Genomic DNA, 13,732 nt, shown 5'->3' with positions numbered 1-13,732 from the left:
AAAAAAAGAAATATATACCAATATTTAAGTTTCTAGTTATCACGCATTCATGTTAGTGTTCTAAGTTATGGACAATCAAAACCTGGAAGTCAACATTTCACGATAGGTTTCCACTTGACATTAAAGAAATTAAGAGACGTTATTTAATGAACCATTATAAGCAAACCTTACCTCATCTTCAGAATCAGAAGAACTGCTGGAAGAATCAGAGCTTGATGAAGAAGAAGATGAATACTTGACCAAGCACAAAACAATGAAAGCTTGTGAGATGCGGGAATTTTTTTCTTTTACAAAGTCTCTCAAATACTTAGTGAAATCAATCTAGTGTCTGAGAAACAGATGCCATATTCATAAGTCCTAAATATAAAAATGTAAAATGTCACTTTTTCCCCATACAACAGCTCAACAGAGTAACATGTGGCCATAGTCACCAATCTTCCTTTTTAAATACCAACAGAAAATTTACTAGGTTATAAGGTGGTTGGCACCTTTTTTTAGTATCAGTGATAGAACAAAACCACTCTTCACAAAAGAACATCTAAGTTCCTTGACTCATCTAGAGTTTAAGTTACCTTGAGCATACAGGTTAAATAAATTATTCTTACTTTTTTTTTTTGTTTGCTCTTAACTGTAACATTTAGAAAAATGGAAAACTTTTGCTCACCCTACCAGATTTCTTCTTTTCTTTTTTCTTTCTCTAAATGGAAAAAATAAAAGTACAAGTCTAAATAAGCTGATGTGAGTTCCCAAATGCATCTATTAATAGCAGTATACAGCATTATTATGAAAATTCAACTATGAGATTAAGAATAGCAATAGACCAAAAGTGGTATTACCTGTCTTTTTTTGGATGAGCTCTCACTTCCACTTAACAATTTCTCCCTGTGTTTTTCTAGTTCTTTCTTCCAGTTCTGAAAAAGGTTATAAACACCATCAGGAGTTATCTATCCTTTCTAATATGCCTAACATAGAGAGACGGCCACTGCTTCCTTCCCTTCATCCTCTAATACCTCTCACCCATCTCGGCTTCTAATTAAAGTCAAAAGAAACACAGGTGCCAATCTTTGACCCTTATCACCAAAGGACCCTCTACTAGCTCTTTTCAAAGAGAAACAGGTATTACTCAGAGAGGAGCAGGGATGGGGGTTCTGTATTATTGAGGAGCAGGTATTATTACTGAAGCTGAGGTCTCTCCTAGTCTGTAAAAGTTGAATTAATTGATATTGTGATTGATACGTTATATACATGTTTGTAATCAAGACAAGCAAACAGGCTGGGTACAGTGGCTCACACCATAATCCTAGGACTTTGAGAAGCTAAGGTGGAAGGACTGCTTGGGCTCAGGAGTTGGGAGACCAGCCTGGGCAACAACAGAGAGACTTTGTCTCTACAAAAAAAAAAAAAAAAAAAAAAAAAAAAAAATTAGCTGGGCATAGTGGCCTGCACTTGTGGTCCCAGCTACTCAGGAGGCTGAAGTGGGAGGACTGCTCAACCCTAACTTGGAATACAAGTAATCTACGTTTTAAACGACTTATATTACAAGATGGTTATTCTCTATTTTTTAAAGCATGCACATAAATACAAACTTGTATTCCCTATGACATAACACTTCTAAAATACAGTACCTCTTTAACTCAGAAAGCTATGCCCAATACTTAGGGCATTCTTTTATTTTTAATAGAGATAGGGGAGGGTGTGTGGGGTCTTATTTTGCTGCCCAGGCTGGTATTGAACTCCTGGCCTCCTGTCTCGGCTTCCCAAAGTGCTGGATTATAGGTGTGAGCCTCAACTGGCCAAATTACTCTATTTTTTTTAACAGATACTTTTTACAAACCTCATTCATTTTTTCTTCAAATTCAGCCAAAGCCTTGGAGCCTTTCTTTTTCTTTTCTAGTTGCTCTTTTACTTCTTCCCTTAAAAAACAGAATGTATGAATAAAATTTCAAGCAACTCAAATTAGATAAATGCTTACAAATAAGACAACAAAATTTCATAAACTCTTCTAAATATCCTAATAGACCACTATTCAATGTTGGTACATTTCAAATTTCTTTGTTCACATCTAAGAAAATAAATTACCATATTAAAGCCTATCAGATAACATCAATCACTCCTTTTTTGAATACGGATTATAAGAGCTAATACACCAAACATCTAAGCACTTACAACAGGCACGATTTAAAATATATTTTCATTTAATTCTCACAATAACCCTGTGAGAAAAGATATGGATCCCCATTTTACAGATAAAGAACCGAAGCTTGGATAAGGTAAGAAATCCACCTAAGGTCATAAACCTGGTAGTTTTCAGTGTTAGGATGCCCTAAAATCTCTCTGACTGAATGACTATATTCTATATATGACCCATTTAATAAGGTATCTGACATGCTGCACAGAGAAGAGTTAATACAGCTTGCTGGACTGCTTATTCTTGGAAAGACGAACTTAAAAGACTGGCCCTAGGTGGGCATCTGGGAACTTGAATTTGGAGGATTCCTACTATTCTCTGATAAGAGCAGATCATTGTGCCTAAACTGTTTGTACAAACAATATCGTTGAGGCTAAAAACCTGTTTTCTTTCTGGGAATCTGGATTTTTTTTGTTTGTTTTTTTAAAAAGAGACAAGGCCTGATCTCTTGATTGACAAGAGCTTTGATTTGCTCTGTCACCTAAGCTAGAATGCAGTGGTGCAATCATAGTTCACTGTAATCTTCAACTCTTGGCCTAAGCAATCCTCCTGCCTCAGTCTCCCAAGTAAGTAAGACTACAGGCATGCACTACTACATCCAGCTAATTGAAAAATACATATATATTTCTTGTAGAGACAGCATCTTGCTATGTTGCCTAGGCTCATCTAGAACTCCTGGCCTCAAGTGATCCTCCTGTGTCAGCCTCCCAAAGTACTGAAACTATAGGCCTGAGTAACCACACCCAGCCCTGGAATCTGGAATTTTGGTTCATGACAGGTAGAGGCTGACCAGCCTCAATAAAAACTCTGGGCACTGAGTCTCTATTGAGCTTCCATTAGTTGGCAATATCTTACATGTATTACCAAAACTCCTTACTAAGGGAATTAAGTGCCTCTCATGTGATCCCACTAGGAGAGGACCTTTTAAAATCTTCTCTGAGTCTTATCCAAATTTCGTTCCAAGTGCCTTTTCCTTTTGCTGAATGTGCTTGGTAGTCTTTCACTGTAATAAATCTTACCATGAGTACGACTATCTGCTGAAACTCCTGTGAGTCTCTACGAGTTACCCAACCTGAGGGATGTCTTGAAGATCTCTGCTGTACATGTAATATATTTACTTGGACATTTCCCCTTTAAAGTTCATTCCCTCTCCCCATTAAAACATACTTTGTTTTGGGATAATGCATTTTCCCGTATGCTGCAATGGTTAACAATGGCACTCATACACACTGCTAAACAAACCTTACTTCCTATTTAACTCAAAGGAAGGATTCCCTATTATATATAAGAATACTTTTTGCCCAGTTTTCAGGGGCACTTGGGATTCTGAAGTTAACAGCTCTGAAACATGTGTCATACGTTGTCTCAGGAGTATGGTATTAATAACAAGGAAGACATACTAAAGAATACTACAGCCCATACTCTAATGCTTTATTTGCAAAAATCAGTTAAGTTTTTCTAACTAATTGAAACGCTGGCAGACAAAACTAGAAACAAAGCTGAACATTATTCTTCCTGATACCTGCTTACACCTCAGTAAAGGACAAGACTATTTAAACTCACTAAGAGCTTTGACCACTGCAATGCTAAGGTCTTTTAGGGGATAGAGAAGAGACTGGTATGAAAAATTTACCTGGCAGTGCTTTAGCTAAATTGGGTAGTGGGTTCTCAAATGTTTGCTGTATAATTGCACATGTGTTTCATACATTCAAAAGAGAGCACATATCAAATGTTACCAAAAAAAAAAATCACTTATCTGGTAATTGCTTGGCAATCAATAAAATGAATTAAAGTCTTAAGAACAAGCTTTAAAAAGTTGATAAAAAGCTTATAAATAGGTAAAGTGTTTCACAAATACCAGGTAGGCCTTGGTCGGTTCAGATAATCCTGTATTGTTGGCCCTGAAGACTGGATTGGACCCCTTGATCTTGCCATTGCTATTGGGTTCATATAGGCCTTTGGGAAAGAACAAAAATTAATTCCATTAAAGCAATCATTAAATATGCAAAAACCCACTTACTCATCAAGTAATCTTTACTATAAATAATATATCCAGCTAAGTACATGCAATCTGACTAAACTACTTTTCATTCTAAAAAAAATTAATCCTCTTTTAAGTCTTGAAAGTTTAGGACATAATATCACTGTTGGAGAGAAAATGTATGTGTGTGTTTTACAAGAGATTTGAGGAAATAATAGATACCTCTGACCTACTGATGGCTTTACAGTTCTTTCTCCTAAAGCCCGGTAACTCTGTGAGGGTGGTATCAATATGTTCACTGGAAAATTAGGAAACTCAATTCCAGGCTGAGTGTAGTGGCTCACGCCTGTTAATCCCAGCACTTTGGGAGGCTGAGGCAGGTGGATCACCTGAGGTCAGGAGTTCAAGATCAGCCTGGCCAACATGGTGAAACCCCATCTCTACTAAAAATACAAACATTAGTTGGGCATGTGGCACACGCCTGTAATCCTAGCTACTTGGGAGGCTGAGGCAGGAGAATCGCTTGAACCCAGGAGGCGGAGGTTGCAGTGAGCCGAGATCGCGCCACTGCACTCCAGCCTGGGTGGCAGAGCAAGACTCCCTCTCATAAATAAATAAATAAATTTAAAAAGAAACTCAATTTCAAAGAAGCTAAATAAGATCTAACTCTAAATTCATTGTTTATTCAACGACATCTTTCTTCCCAGGAAATACTATGTCATACTGATGACAATTTTATTCATAAATTGATAACATCAAAAGTTATACACAGGCAACAAAAAAATAAATAGAACACCAAAATGTAAAATGTTTGTGCATCAAAGGACACTGTTAAGAGTGAAAAGACGATTCACAGAATGAGAGAAGCAAATATGTGTAAATCATAAATCTAATAAGAGATTAAAATCCAGAATGTAAAACGAGCTCCTACAACTTAACAACAACAAAACCCCCAAGTAATTCAAAAATGGGCAAAAGACTTGAACAGATATTTCTCTTAAGAAGGTATACAGTAAATGGCCAATACAAAATATGTTCAATATTACTGGTCATTAGGGAAATGCAAATCGGAACCACAAAGAGATGCCAATCTATACCCATCATGATGGCTATTATCAAACAGAAAATTGCAAGGGTTAGCAAGGATGTGGAGAAACTGAAACCCTTTCACATTGCTGGTGGGAATGTAAAATGGTGTGGTCACTGTGAAAAACAGTTTAGTGGTTCCTCAAAAAGTTAAACATAGCACTACCACATGATCTTATATTAACACCTCTAGGTATATACCCGAAAGAATTCAAAGAAGGGACTAAACAGATACTTGTACACAAATGTCCACAACTGCAGGGTTCACAAAAGCTGAAACATGGAAATAATGCAAATGTCCATCTATGGATAAATGGATAAACAAAACTGTGGTATATACATACAATGGAATATTACTCGGCCTTAAAAAAGAATGCAATTCTGATACATACTATATACAACCTGGATGAGCCTTGAAAATATGCTAAGTGAAATAAAAGAAGAAAAACACAAAGGAACAAACATATTATTCCATTTATATGAGACACTTAGAAAAGAAAATAGAATGGAGATTACCAGGGTCTGGAGAGAAGAGTAGTTTAGGAGTTTATTGTTTAATGGATACAGAGGTTCTTGCTTGGGATGATGAAAATGCATAGTGGTGATTGTTGTACAATACTATAAACGTACTTACGGTCACTAAACTATATACTTAGAAACAGTTAAAATGGTAAATTTTGTTATATATATTTTAGCTCAATTAAAACATCTGCAAAAATTTAAATCATGCGGTCTACTACACTTACTACAGCAGAAAAATATTTTAGAGATTTTTTTTTCAAAAACATATTAAGGCAAAACAAAGCAAAAGCTTTCTTTGTTAATGGCAGTGTCTAGCAAAGAGATGATGTCTTATTAAAATTCACATTGCTACTGATATAAAGTCTGGTCTTTAATTCAGTCTCTTCTTATATTTAGTTTTTCTAAATTTAAGTCAATAAAAATTTTATTTATTACTATTATTATCTTTTCAAAGACAGGGTCAGCCAGGCAATTCAAGACCAGCCTGGCCAACATGGTGAAACCCTGTCTCTATTAAAAATACAAAAATTAACTGAGTGTGGTGGTGGGCACCTATAATCTCAGCTACTCGGGAGGCTGAGGCAGGAGAATTGCTTGAACCTGGTGGGTGGAGGTTGCAGTAAGCCAACACTGAGCCACTTCACTGCTGCCTGGGCAAAAGAACAACTATGTCTCAAAAAAAAAAAGAAAGACAGGATCTAGCTCTTTTGCCCAGGCTGGAGTGCACTGGTGTGATCACAGCTCACTGCAGCTTCAAACAATCTCCCTACCTCGGCCTCCAGAGTAGCTAGGACTACAGGCATGAGCCACCATGTCCAGTCTCATTCAACCGACATTTACGAAACTCTTCTACTTTTTTTCTTTTTTTGAGATGGAGTTTTGCTCTTGTTGCCCAGGCTGGAGTGCAATGGCACGATTTCGGCTCACTGCAACCTCCGGCTTCTGAGTTCAAGGGATTCTCCTCCTGGAATTACAGGCATGCGCCACCACACCCAGCTAATATTGTATTTTTAGTAGAGACAGGGTTTCTCCATGTTGGTCAGGCTGGTCTTGAATTCCTGACCTCAGGTGACCTGTCCGCCTCAGCCTCCCAAAGTGCTGGGATTACAGGCATGAGCCATCGTACCTGGCCAACTCTTCTACTTTTTAAAGAAAAATAATTTTGATTGAAAATGACTACCCTAAAGGTTTGTTTTAAGGCCTTATGCCTTGTAATAATCCAAAAATAAGTGAAAGGAACAATGTATTTGTTGCATTTTATTTAACATACTCTTTGAAAATTACCATAATTTCTCACCTTTATAACAGATAAAAGTTGTATACTTCCAGATTTTTCTGGCAGAGTAAACAATATAAAACCAGCATAAACAACACATAGTGAGAAGTATTCCATTCAACGGACACAGCCTAATTACTTGGAATGAAAAACACAAATCTTTGACATACTTTTCTACAAGCAGGAACAAATGCTAGAACCCCTAAAGTCTGGAATGTTTATAGAATCAGGGCAAGATGTGGATATCAAATACAATGTTAAAGACAGAGGCATATTATATTTTTCACATAAACTGTTATACCCTCAAATATTTCATTCAACTGATTCTACTGAGCATTTCGATTAGTTGGGGTGGAAGTATGACAAACAATGAGAGCAGAAATGCAGACAATGAAGACAAGTATCACGTGCAGCTTAGCTCACCGTTTGTAAAACAGCATATTATTTGTACTGTTCACAGTAAAGTTTGGCTCAAAGTTTCCTCCTACTTGGGTAATAAAATTTGGCCCAAAAGGCCAGGTGCACTGGCTCACACCTATAATCTAGAACTTTGGGAGGGTGAAGTGGGAGGAGCTTGAGCTCAGTAGAGACCAACCTGGGCAACAGCAAGACCTTGTCTCTACTGGGTGGTGGGGAGAAGAGGCTCAAAGCTGCCTCTGTATATGGTGAGCTGCAACCTGGCTTGATGTGCAAGTAAGTTCTAATCTAATCTAACAGTATACCCTCTTAACCTATCAGTTGAGTCTCAGCCAATCACAGTAGCCCAACCCTCAACCAACCCCAAACAGAAGGCTGCCAAATTATGCCCAAATAAGGCGAACTCAGAACTGCACCAATCAGGTAATCTCTGTAAGTCATTTCCTGTTGCACATAGAGCTCACCAGGAGGTAGAACATCTTCCTCCACTTCTATAATCTTTTTCTTGCCAAATAACCTTTGTTAAATTTAACTGGTCTCAGGTTTTTTTTTTTTAACAATATTCATCATATTCTAATTTCCTTGGTATCACGTCGTAATTTTGGCAGTACCTAATGGCAAAATATTTTAGGTTACAATAGTAAAAATTGTTTATTTCCAAAGAGTGCAAATATATACTTATCAAGGATATTCAGGTCTAAATTACTAAAACAGTAAACACTGAAAACACCCAAATAGCTATCAAACTGGGATTCACTAAATATATTAAATTATACCGCCTATGAAATATTATGTAGCTACTAAAATGAATGAAGTAGATTCATAGTTCCTGATAAGAAAGATGTTTAACATTTCTCAAGTGAAAAGCAAAGGCAAGTTGCCAAAATGAAAGATTTTAATAAATAACTAAAAATTTAAAAATCAGGCTGCATGTGGCAAAATATAAAGCAAAACATCCATATTTATTCACATACTGGAGAATAAAAATTTACATAATGACTACCTTTATAAAAGAAAACAAAAAATGTACTATGCACAAACATTATTACAGTAATAATAAAGGTAAACAAATGACAAAAATCCAACCACAATACTGCCATTCCAATTCAGAGAGCTGAACTTGTCCTTATGTAAAAATTCACAGATAATGCAGTATCAATTTTTCATTCTAATGAAAAAAATACATAACATTTACCATGTTTTACATTCTTCAAGTTTTCTAGCATACACCTTTAAAGTACATATTTTTACTGTCTTACTGTGTACTATCAAACTGCTTTCTTAAAGTACATATCAACCTATTCCTACTTTTCAGAAGAAAATAATAGTAAAGTAGTATATTCACGTTAGGACTACCGGTGCAATTAAATGAGCTACTGCTGAATAAGGCTTACTTTAAACTTTTGACCACAAACACTATCTCAGTCTGCTTAAGTACACTCCAAATAGCTCCATTATTTATTTCAATTATAATAGCAATATTTTAAAGTGCATCTTATGTTCTAGGCTCCATGCGAAACACTTGATAGTCTGCTCTTACTCATTAAGCAACAACACTTTTAAAACTATGCATATCAAAAAAGCTTTTAAAACAAGAAAAGTAACTATTTTTACAAAGGTACAAGACTTTTCATTTTTGTATCGGTGTGAAAAGTAATGCTCCTAACATTAAGTGGGTGGTATGGTTAAGCATTCACTAAAACATAGAGATCATGCAATTTCTTGAAACATTTCACTATGACTTAATCATTGTAAGTACTGTGACCTTGTAAATCAAGCATTCATATCCATATGCAACTAGAATTGTCTGTGGCTTCAAAGTGCTGCATGAGTTTAGGTAACAGAAAATTATTTGTTTTTGAAACTCAGGATGGCAAATTGGGCTCAAGGGGATATGTATGTGGGCAGTTACAAAAAGAGCAATGCAGCAAAACTGGCTAAAGACACAATGTGCAGAATTCCATTTGTTAATTTGATTACCTATTTTTATCTAGAGGAGGTATCTATTTTAGAGGGCCCAAAGTAGCAGAAAAGAACATGAAGAAAACTTCCAGAAAACAACAGGCACAAAGGGTGGCCATCATGAACTTAAGAGCCCTTTATGAGTCCTGAATTAAACTGTTCAGTTAAAAAAAATTGTCAAGAATGTACACCAAGAGTGAACCCTAATGTAAACTACTGACTCTGGGTGATGATGTGTCAATGTAGGTTCATCAAATGTAACAAATGTACCACCCCCCTAGTGTTGGCGGATGTTGATAATGGGAGAACTGCACAAGTGTGGAGGTATATAGGAACCCTCTGTACTTTCTGTTCAATTTTGCTGTGAACCTAAAACTGCTCTAAAAATAAAATTTAAAAAACTGTTCAACCTGAAATTTCACGGTGTTTTTTTTTTTTTTTTTTGGTTGAGACAAAGTCCCACTCTTGTTGCTCAGGCTGGAGTACAAGGGCACAGTATCAGCTCACCACAACCTCTGATTCCTAACTTCAAGTAATTTGAGGTTTAGTAGTATAAATGAGATAAAAAGCATAACATGAACAGGAATGTAGCTTCACAATTATAACACTTCATAGAGAAGATGCAGTCATTTCACGGTTTTTTTTTTTTTTTTTTTGGAAAGCAATCCTATCATCTTTAAAACTATGATTGTATCATCAATGTAAGAAAGAACAGGAATTATTCCTGACACAATCTCAAAAAATGCCAATATTTTCAGAGGCAAATATTCATTCTGCTACTCAAAATCAAGTGTTATGGCAAAACTATGAAGTCAGTAAAAAGATCAGTGGTTGCCTACTTGGGGGCAGGGGTGGTAGAGGAATGACTAGGCCGAACAGAGGATTTTTACTCTTTATACTATATTGGTGAACGCACATCATAAAAAATTTGTTGGTTGCATGTGGTGGCACTCCTGTAATCCAAGCACTTTTGGAGGCCAAGGTGGGAGGAGTGCTTGAGGCCAGGAATTCGAGACCAGCCTGGGCAATATGGTGAAACCCCATCTCTACAAAAAAAATTCACAAAAAAATTAGCCAGGTGTGGTGGCGCACACCTGTGGTCCCAGCTACTCAGGAGACTGAGGTGAGAGGATCCCTTGAGCCTGGGAAGTTGAACCTGCAGTGAGCCATGATGGCGACACTGCACTCCAGCTTGGGCCACAGAGTGAGATCCTGTCTCAAAATAAACAAATAAAGAAGTACATTTGTCCAGGCCCATAGAGAATGAACAGTAAGAGTGAGCACTAATGTAAACTACTGACTGGATGATAGTAATATGTCAATGTAGGTTCATCAGTTGTAACAAATGTACACTCTGGTGAAGGATGTTCATAATGGGGAATCTATGCATGAGTGGGGTCAGGAGGTAAATGAGAGCTCTTTGTACCTTCCTCTCAATTTTGCGGTAAAACTAAAACTGTTTTAAAAAGATAGTCTTAAAAAGAAAATCAAGAGTTATGACACACAGAACTCAGTGTCAGATGACTGAAGTTTTGGTTCCAGTTTAAACAGTCTTATCCCCTCCTCTACGCAATGAGGAGACTGAATTAGACAATCTGTGTCTTCTACCTCTTAATTTCTTGTTCTTAATCTCAATCTTTGAAATGCATACAAAATGTTACCAGAATACTCTGTGCCATGACAGCATACCAAAAGTCTTAAGTAGATCCCAGAGCTATCGAAGTGTTCTAAGTAAATGAAGCTAATTTGTTAAGTTTTTCAAATGCTTTTTTAAAGGGATGTTTAAAGTGAAATGTTTTTTCAGTAGTATGAAACATTTTAGGTCTGTATATGAAACTGTATCCAAGGTCAGGTGATCTCTGAACATTCAAGGTCCAAGGGTATTAAAAGAGCCCAAATACTCAAACACCTAAGCATGCTCCAGCACAACACCATTTCAATGCTATGACAATCAAGACACCACAACAAAGCCTCATCTGCGGCCAGGAGACAGAACATTCCACAATCTTGTAATCAAAATTCACTACCACAGTAGTTCCCAGACATTTTCCATTATAAAGACTACAAAGTTTTTAAGACGGTGAAATGGTTTGGATCCGTGTACCCGCCCAAATCTCATGAGAAATTGTAATACCCAAGGTCAGAGGTGAGGCCTGGTGGGAGATAACTGGATTACGGGGGCGGAGTTCTCATGCATGGCTTAGCGCCCCCCTCTCCGGACACTATATAGTGATGAGTCCTCAAGAGACGTGGTTGTTTAAAACTGTGTAGCACCTCTGCCCTGACCCTCTCTTGGTCCTGCTCCTGCCATGTAAGACACCGGCTCCTGCTTTGCCCTCCACCATGAGGCTCCTGGAGGCCTCGCCAGAGCAGAGGCTGCTAGGCTTCCTGTACAGCCCACAGAACTGTGAGCCAAATAAACCCTTTTCTTCATAAATTACCCAGTCTCAGGTTTTTCTTTATAAAAGCCATGCAACAACGCGCTATTGCAGACAGGAAGTGTCATTTCATAAATGTAAGTCTCCTTTAGTGCGAGACACACAGAGCTTGCAAATAATTGTTGAATAAAAACGCGAGTTCAAGAAACGTAGCACATTCGTTTTACGTGAATTTTCCTCATTTTGCTACTCAGTGGCTAAAACTTTGTCACAGACAAGCCCAGAAACTGTCAGGCTGGAACCCAAGCTTATTGGTATTTCATTACGTTTATTATCCCATTCAAACTGATTAATAACCTGAGCTTTCAGCCCTCCCCGGCAGTGATGTAAACATCTCCACCTCTCAAAAGCACCTTTTCTCTTAAATGCCTTTAGAAACTATATCAAGCACTATTTCTTACTCTTTCTGCTGTAAGTTATGTATGCATCTCTTTTATCTCATTTACTAGAGTAATAATTTTCATGCCCAGTACTTTCTCACACATCTTGCCTTTTGTGGTTTCAATTATTCTGCAAGGTTGTAGATAATAATGATCCCCTTTTACAAACGAAGGCACAGAGATGAAAAGTAACTTGCTCTAGGTCACCTAACTTCAGACGGAACAAAACCGACATTCCAGTTTTCTGCCGGACTCCAAAGCCAACTATTTTCACGCCATTCATTCCCTCACAGGTTCTATAGGTGCCAGGGCGCTGGAGATACGAAGGCAAACGCTGCCATCCCATTTTCAAACGAGAGCCCGCTTGTCAATAAAACCAGGCGTGCTGCTGACCTTCCCGGGCAGGGACCACGTAGTGGCCTCTGCCTCCGTCCCACTTGGGTGCGCAGAAGGAAAGTGCGACCTGGGTGGGGGGGGCGGATACGGAGGAGCGGGTGGGTCCGACGCCTCAAAGGGCCTAACACTTCGGAGTTACGTGGCGGGGAGGAGTTCCCCGAGCGCTCGCGGTTCTAAGTGGGCATTGCTGGCCCGCGTCCAGGAGGCAAGAGTGCAAAGAAGCAGTGCCAGAGGGAGCAGCGGGATGAGGGAAGAAAAAAGGGGCGGGCAAGAGAGAGTGTTGGGAACCCTAAAGCGCCAACTTCGTGCGCGGCGCACGCGCATCTGGGATGCGGCAGAGGGTGTTGGGTCTCCAAGCCCCACGTCCGAGGGCTGCCGCTGGCTATCCGGCCTGGCCGGGAACTGCGAGGGGTCTCGCTCTCCCGCCGCCTGGCCCTGCCTCGCTCCATTGTTTTCGCTGCCGAGTACTCACCACCCGATTGTCCCGCTTCCCCATGGTGCTGGGCCGAGCGCACACTCGCCCGCCGAGCGAAACCCGGCCGGAGACACGGCCGAAGTGAGCCCGCTGCACGGCCTCCAGCCGCCTTCCCACTCCGCCCAGAGAGCGGCACTGCGCGGACCTGTCGGCCGCGCTTGGCCACAGCGCCCCCTGCCTCTGCGGAGGACACGGCGGCTCCGGCGATCACAGCAGTTGGCGGAGGGCCTGCGGGAGTCCGGTTGTTTATTACGGACCCAGGAGCAGGCGATGCTGCACTTCTGCACCGCAGCCCTACCTTCCGTTTGGCCTTGGATTGTTTTGCTTTCTTCCGTTCTTTTTTTTTTGGAGACAGAGTCTCGCTCCGTCGCCCAGGCTGGAGTGCGGTGGCGAGATCTCAGCTCACTGCAGCCTCAGCCTCCCTGCTTCAAGTGATTCTCCTGCCTCGAGCAGCTGAGATTACAGGCGCCCGCCACCATGCTGGGCTAAATTTTTTGTATTTTTAATAGAGACGGGGTTTCACCATGTTGGCCAGGCTGGTCTGTAACTCCTGACCTCAAGTGATCCGCCCGCCTCGACCTCCCAAAGTGCTGGGATTATAGGCGGGAGCC

The 13,732-nt window shown here is 39.5% G+C and overlaps 1 protein-coding gene across 1 annotated transcript in view; it reads right to left on the bottom strand.

Annotated features, from left to right (window-relative positions):
* FAM133B (family with sequence similarity 133 member B) overlaps nt 1–13,263 on the bottom strand; it is a 30,456-nt gene extending 17,193 nt beyond the window's left edge. The window contains exons 1-6 of the mRNA XM_017536425.2: nt 13,119–13,263; nt 4,047–4,144; nt 1,835–1,913; nt 837–911; nt 665–697; nt 172–234 (exon numbers count right to left, since the gene is read on the bottom strand). Coding sequence (XP_017391914.1) covers nt 172–234; nt 665–697; nt 837–911; nt 1,835–1,913; nt 4,047–4,144; nt 13,119–13,142 — 372 coding nt within the window. The 5' untranslated portion in view covers nt 13,143–13,263. The remainder of the gene's footprint in view (nt 1–171; nt 235–664; nt 698–836; nt 912–1,834; nt 1,914–4,046; nt 4,145–13,118) is intronic.
* Between the last annotated feature and the right edge of the window lie 469 nt (nt 13,264–13,732).

The sequence above is a fragment of the Cebus imitator genome, unplaced genomic scaffold (assembly GCF_001604975.1).
Source record: "Cebus imitator isolate Cc_AM_T3 unplaced genomic scaffold, Cebus_imitator-1.0 Scaffold98, whole genome shotgun sequence".
Taxonomy (NCBI): Eukaryota; Metazoa; Chordata; class Mammalia; order Primates; family Cebidae; genus Cebus; species Cebus imitator.
This window is presented reverse-complemented; position numbering and strand designations above follow the sequence as displayed.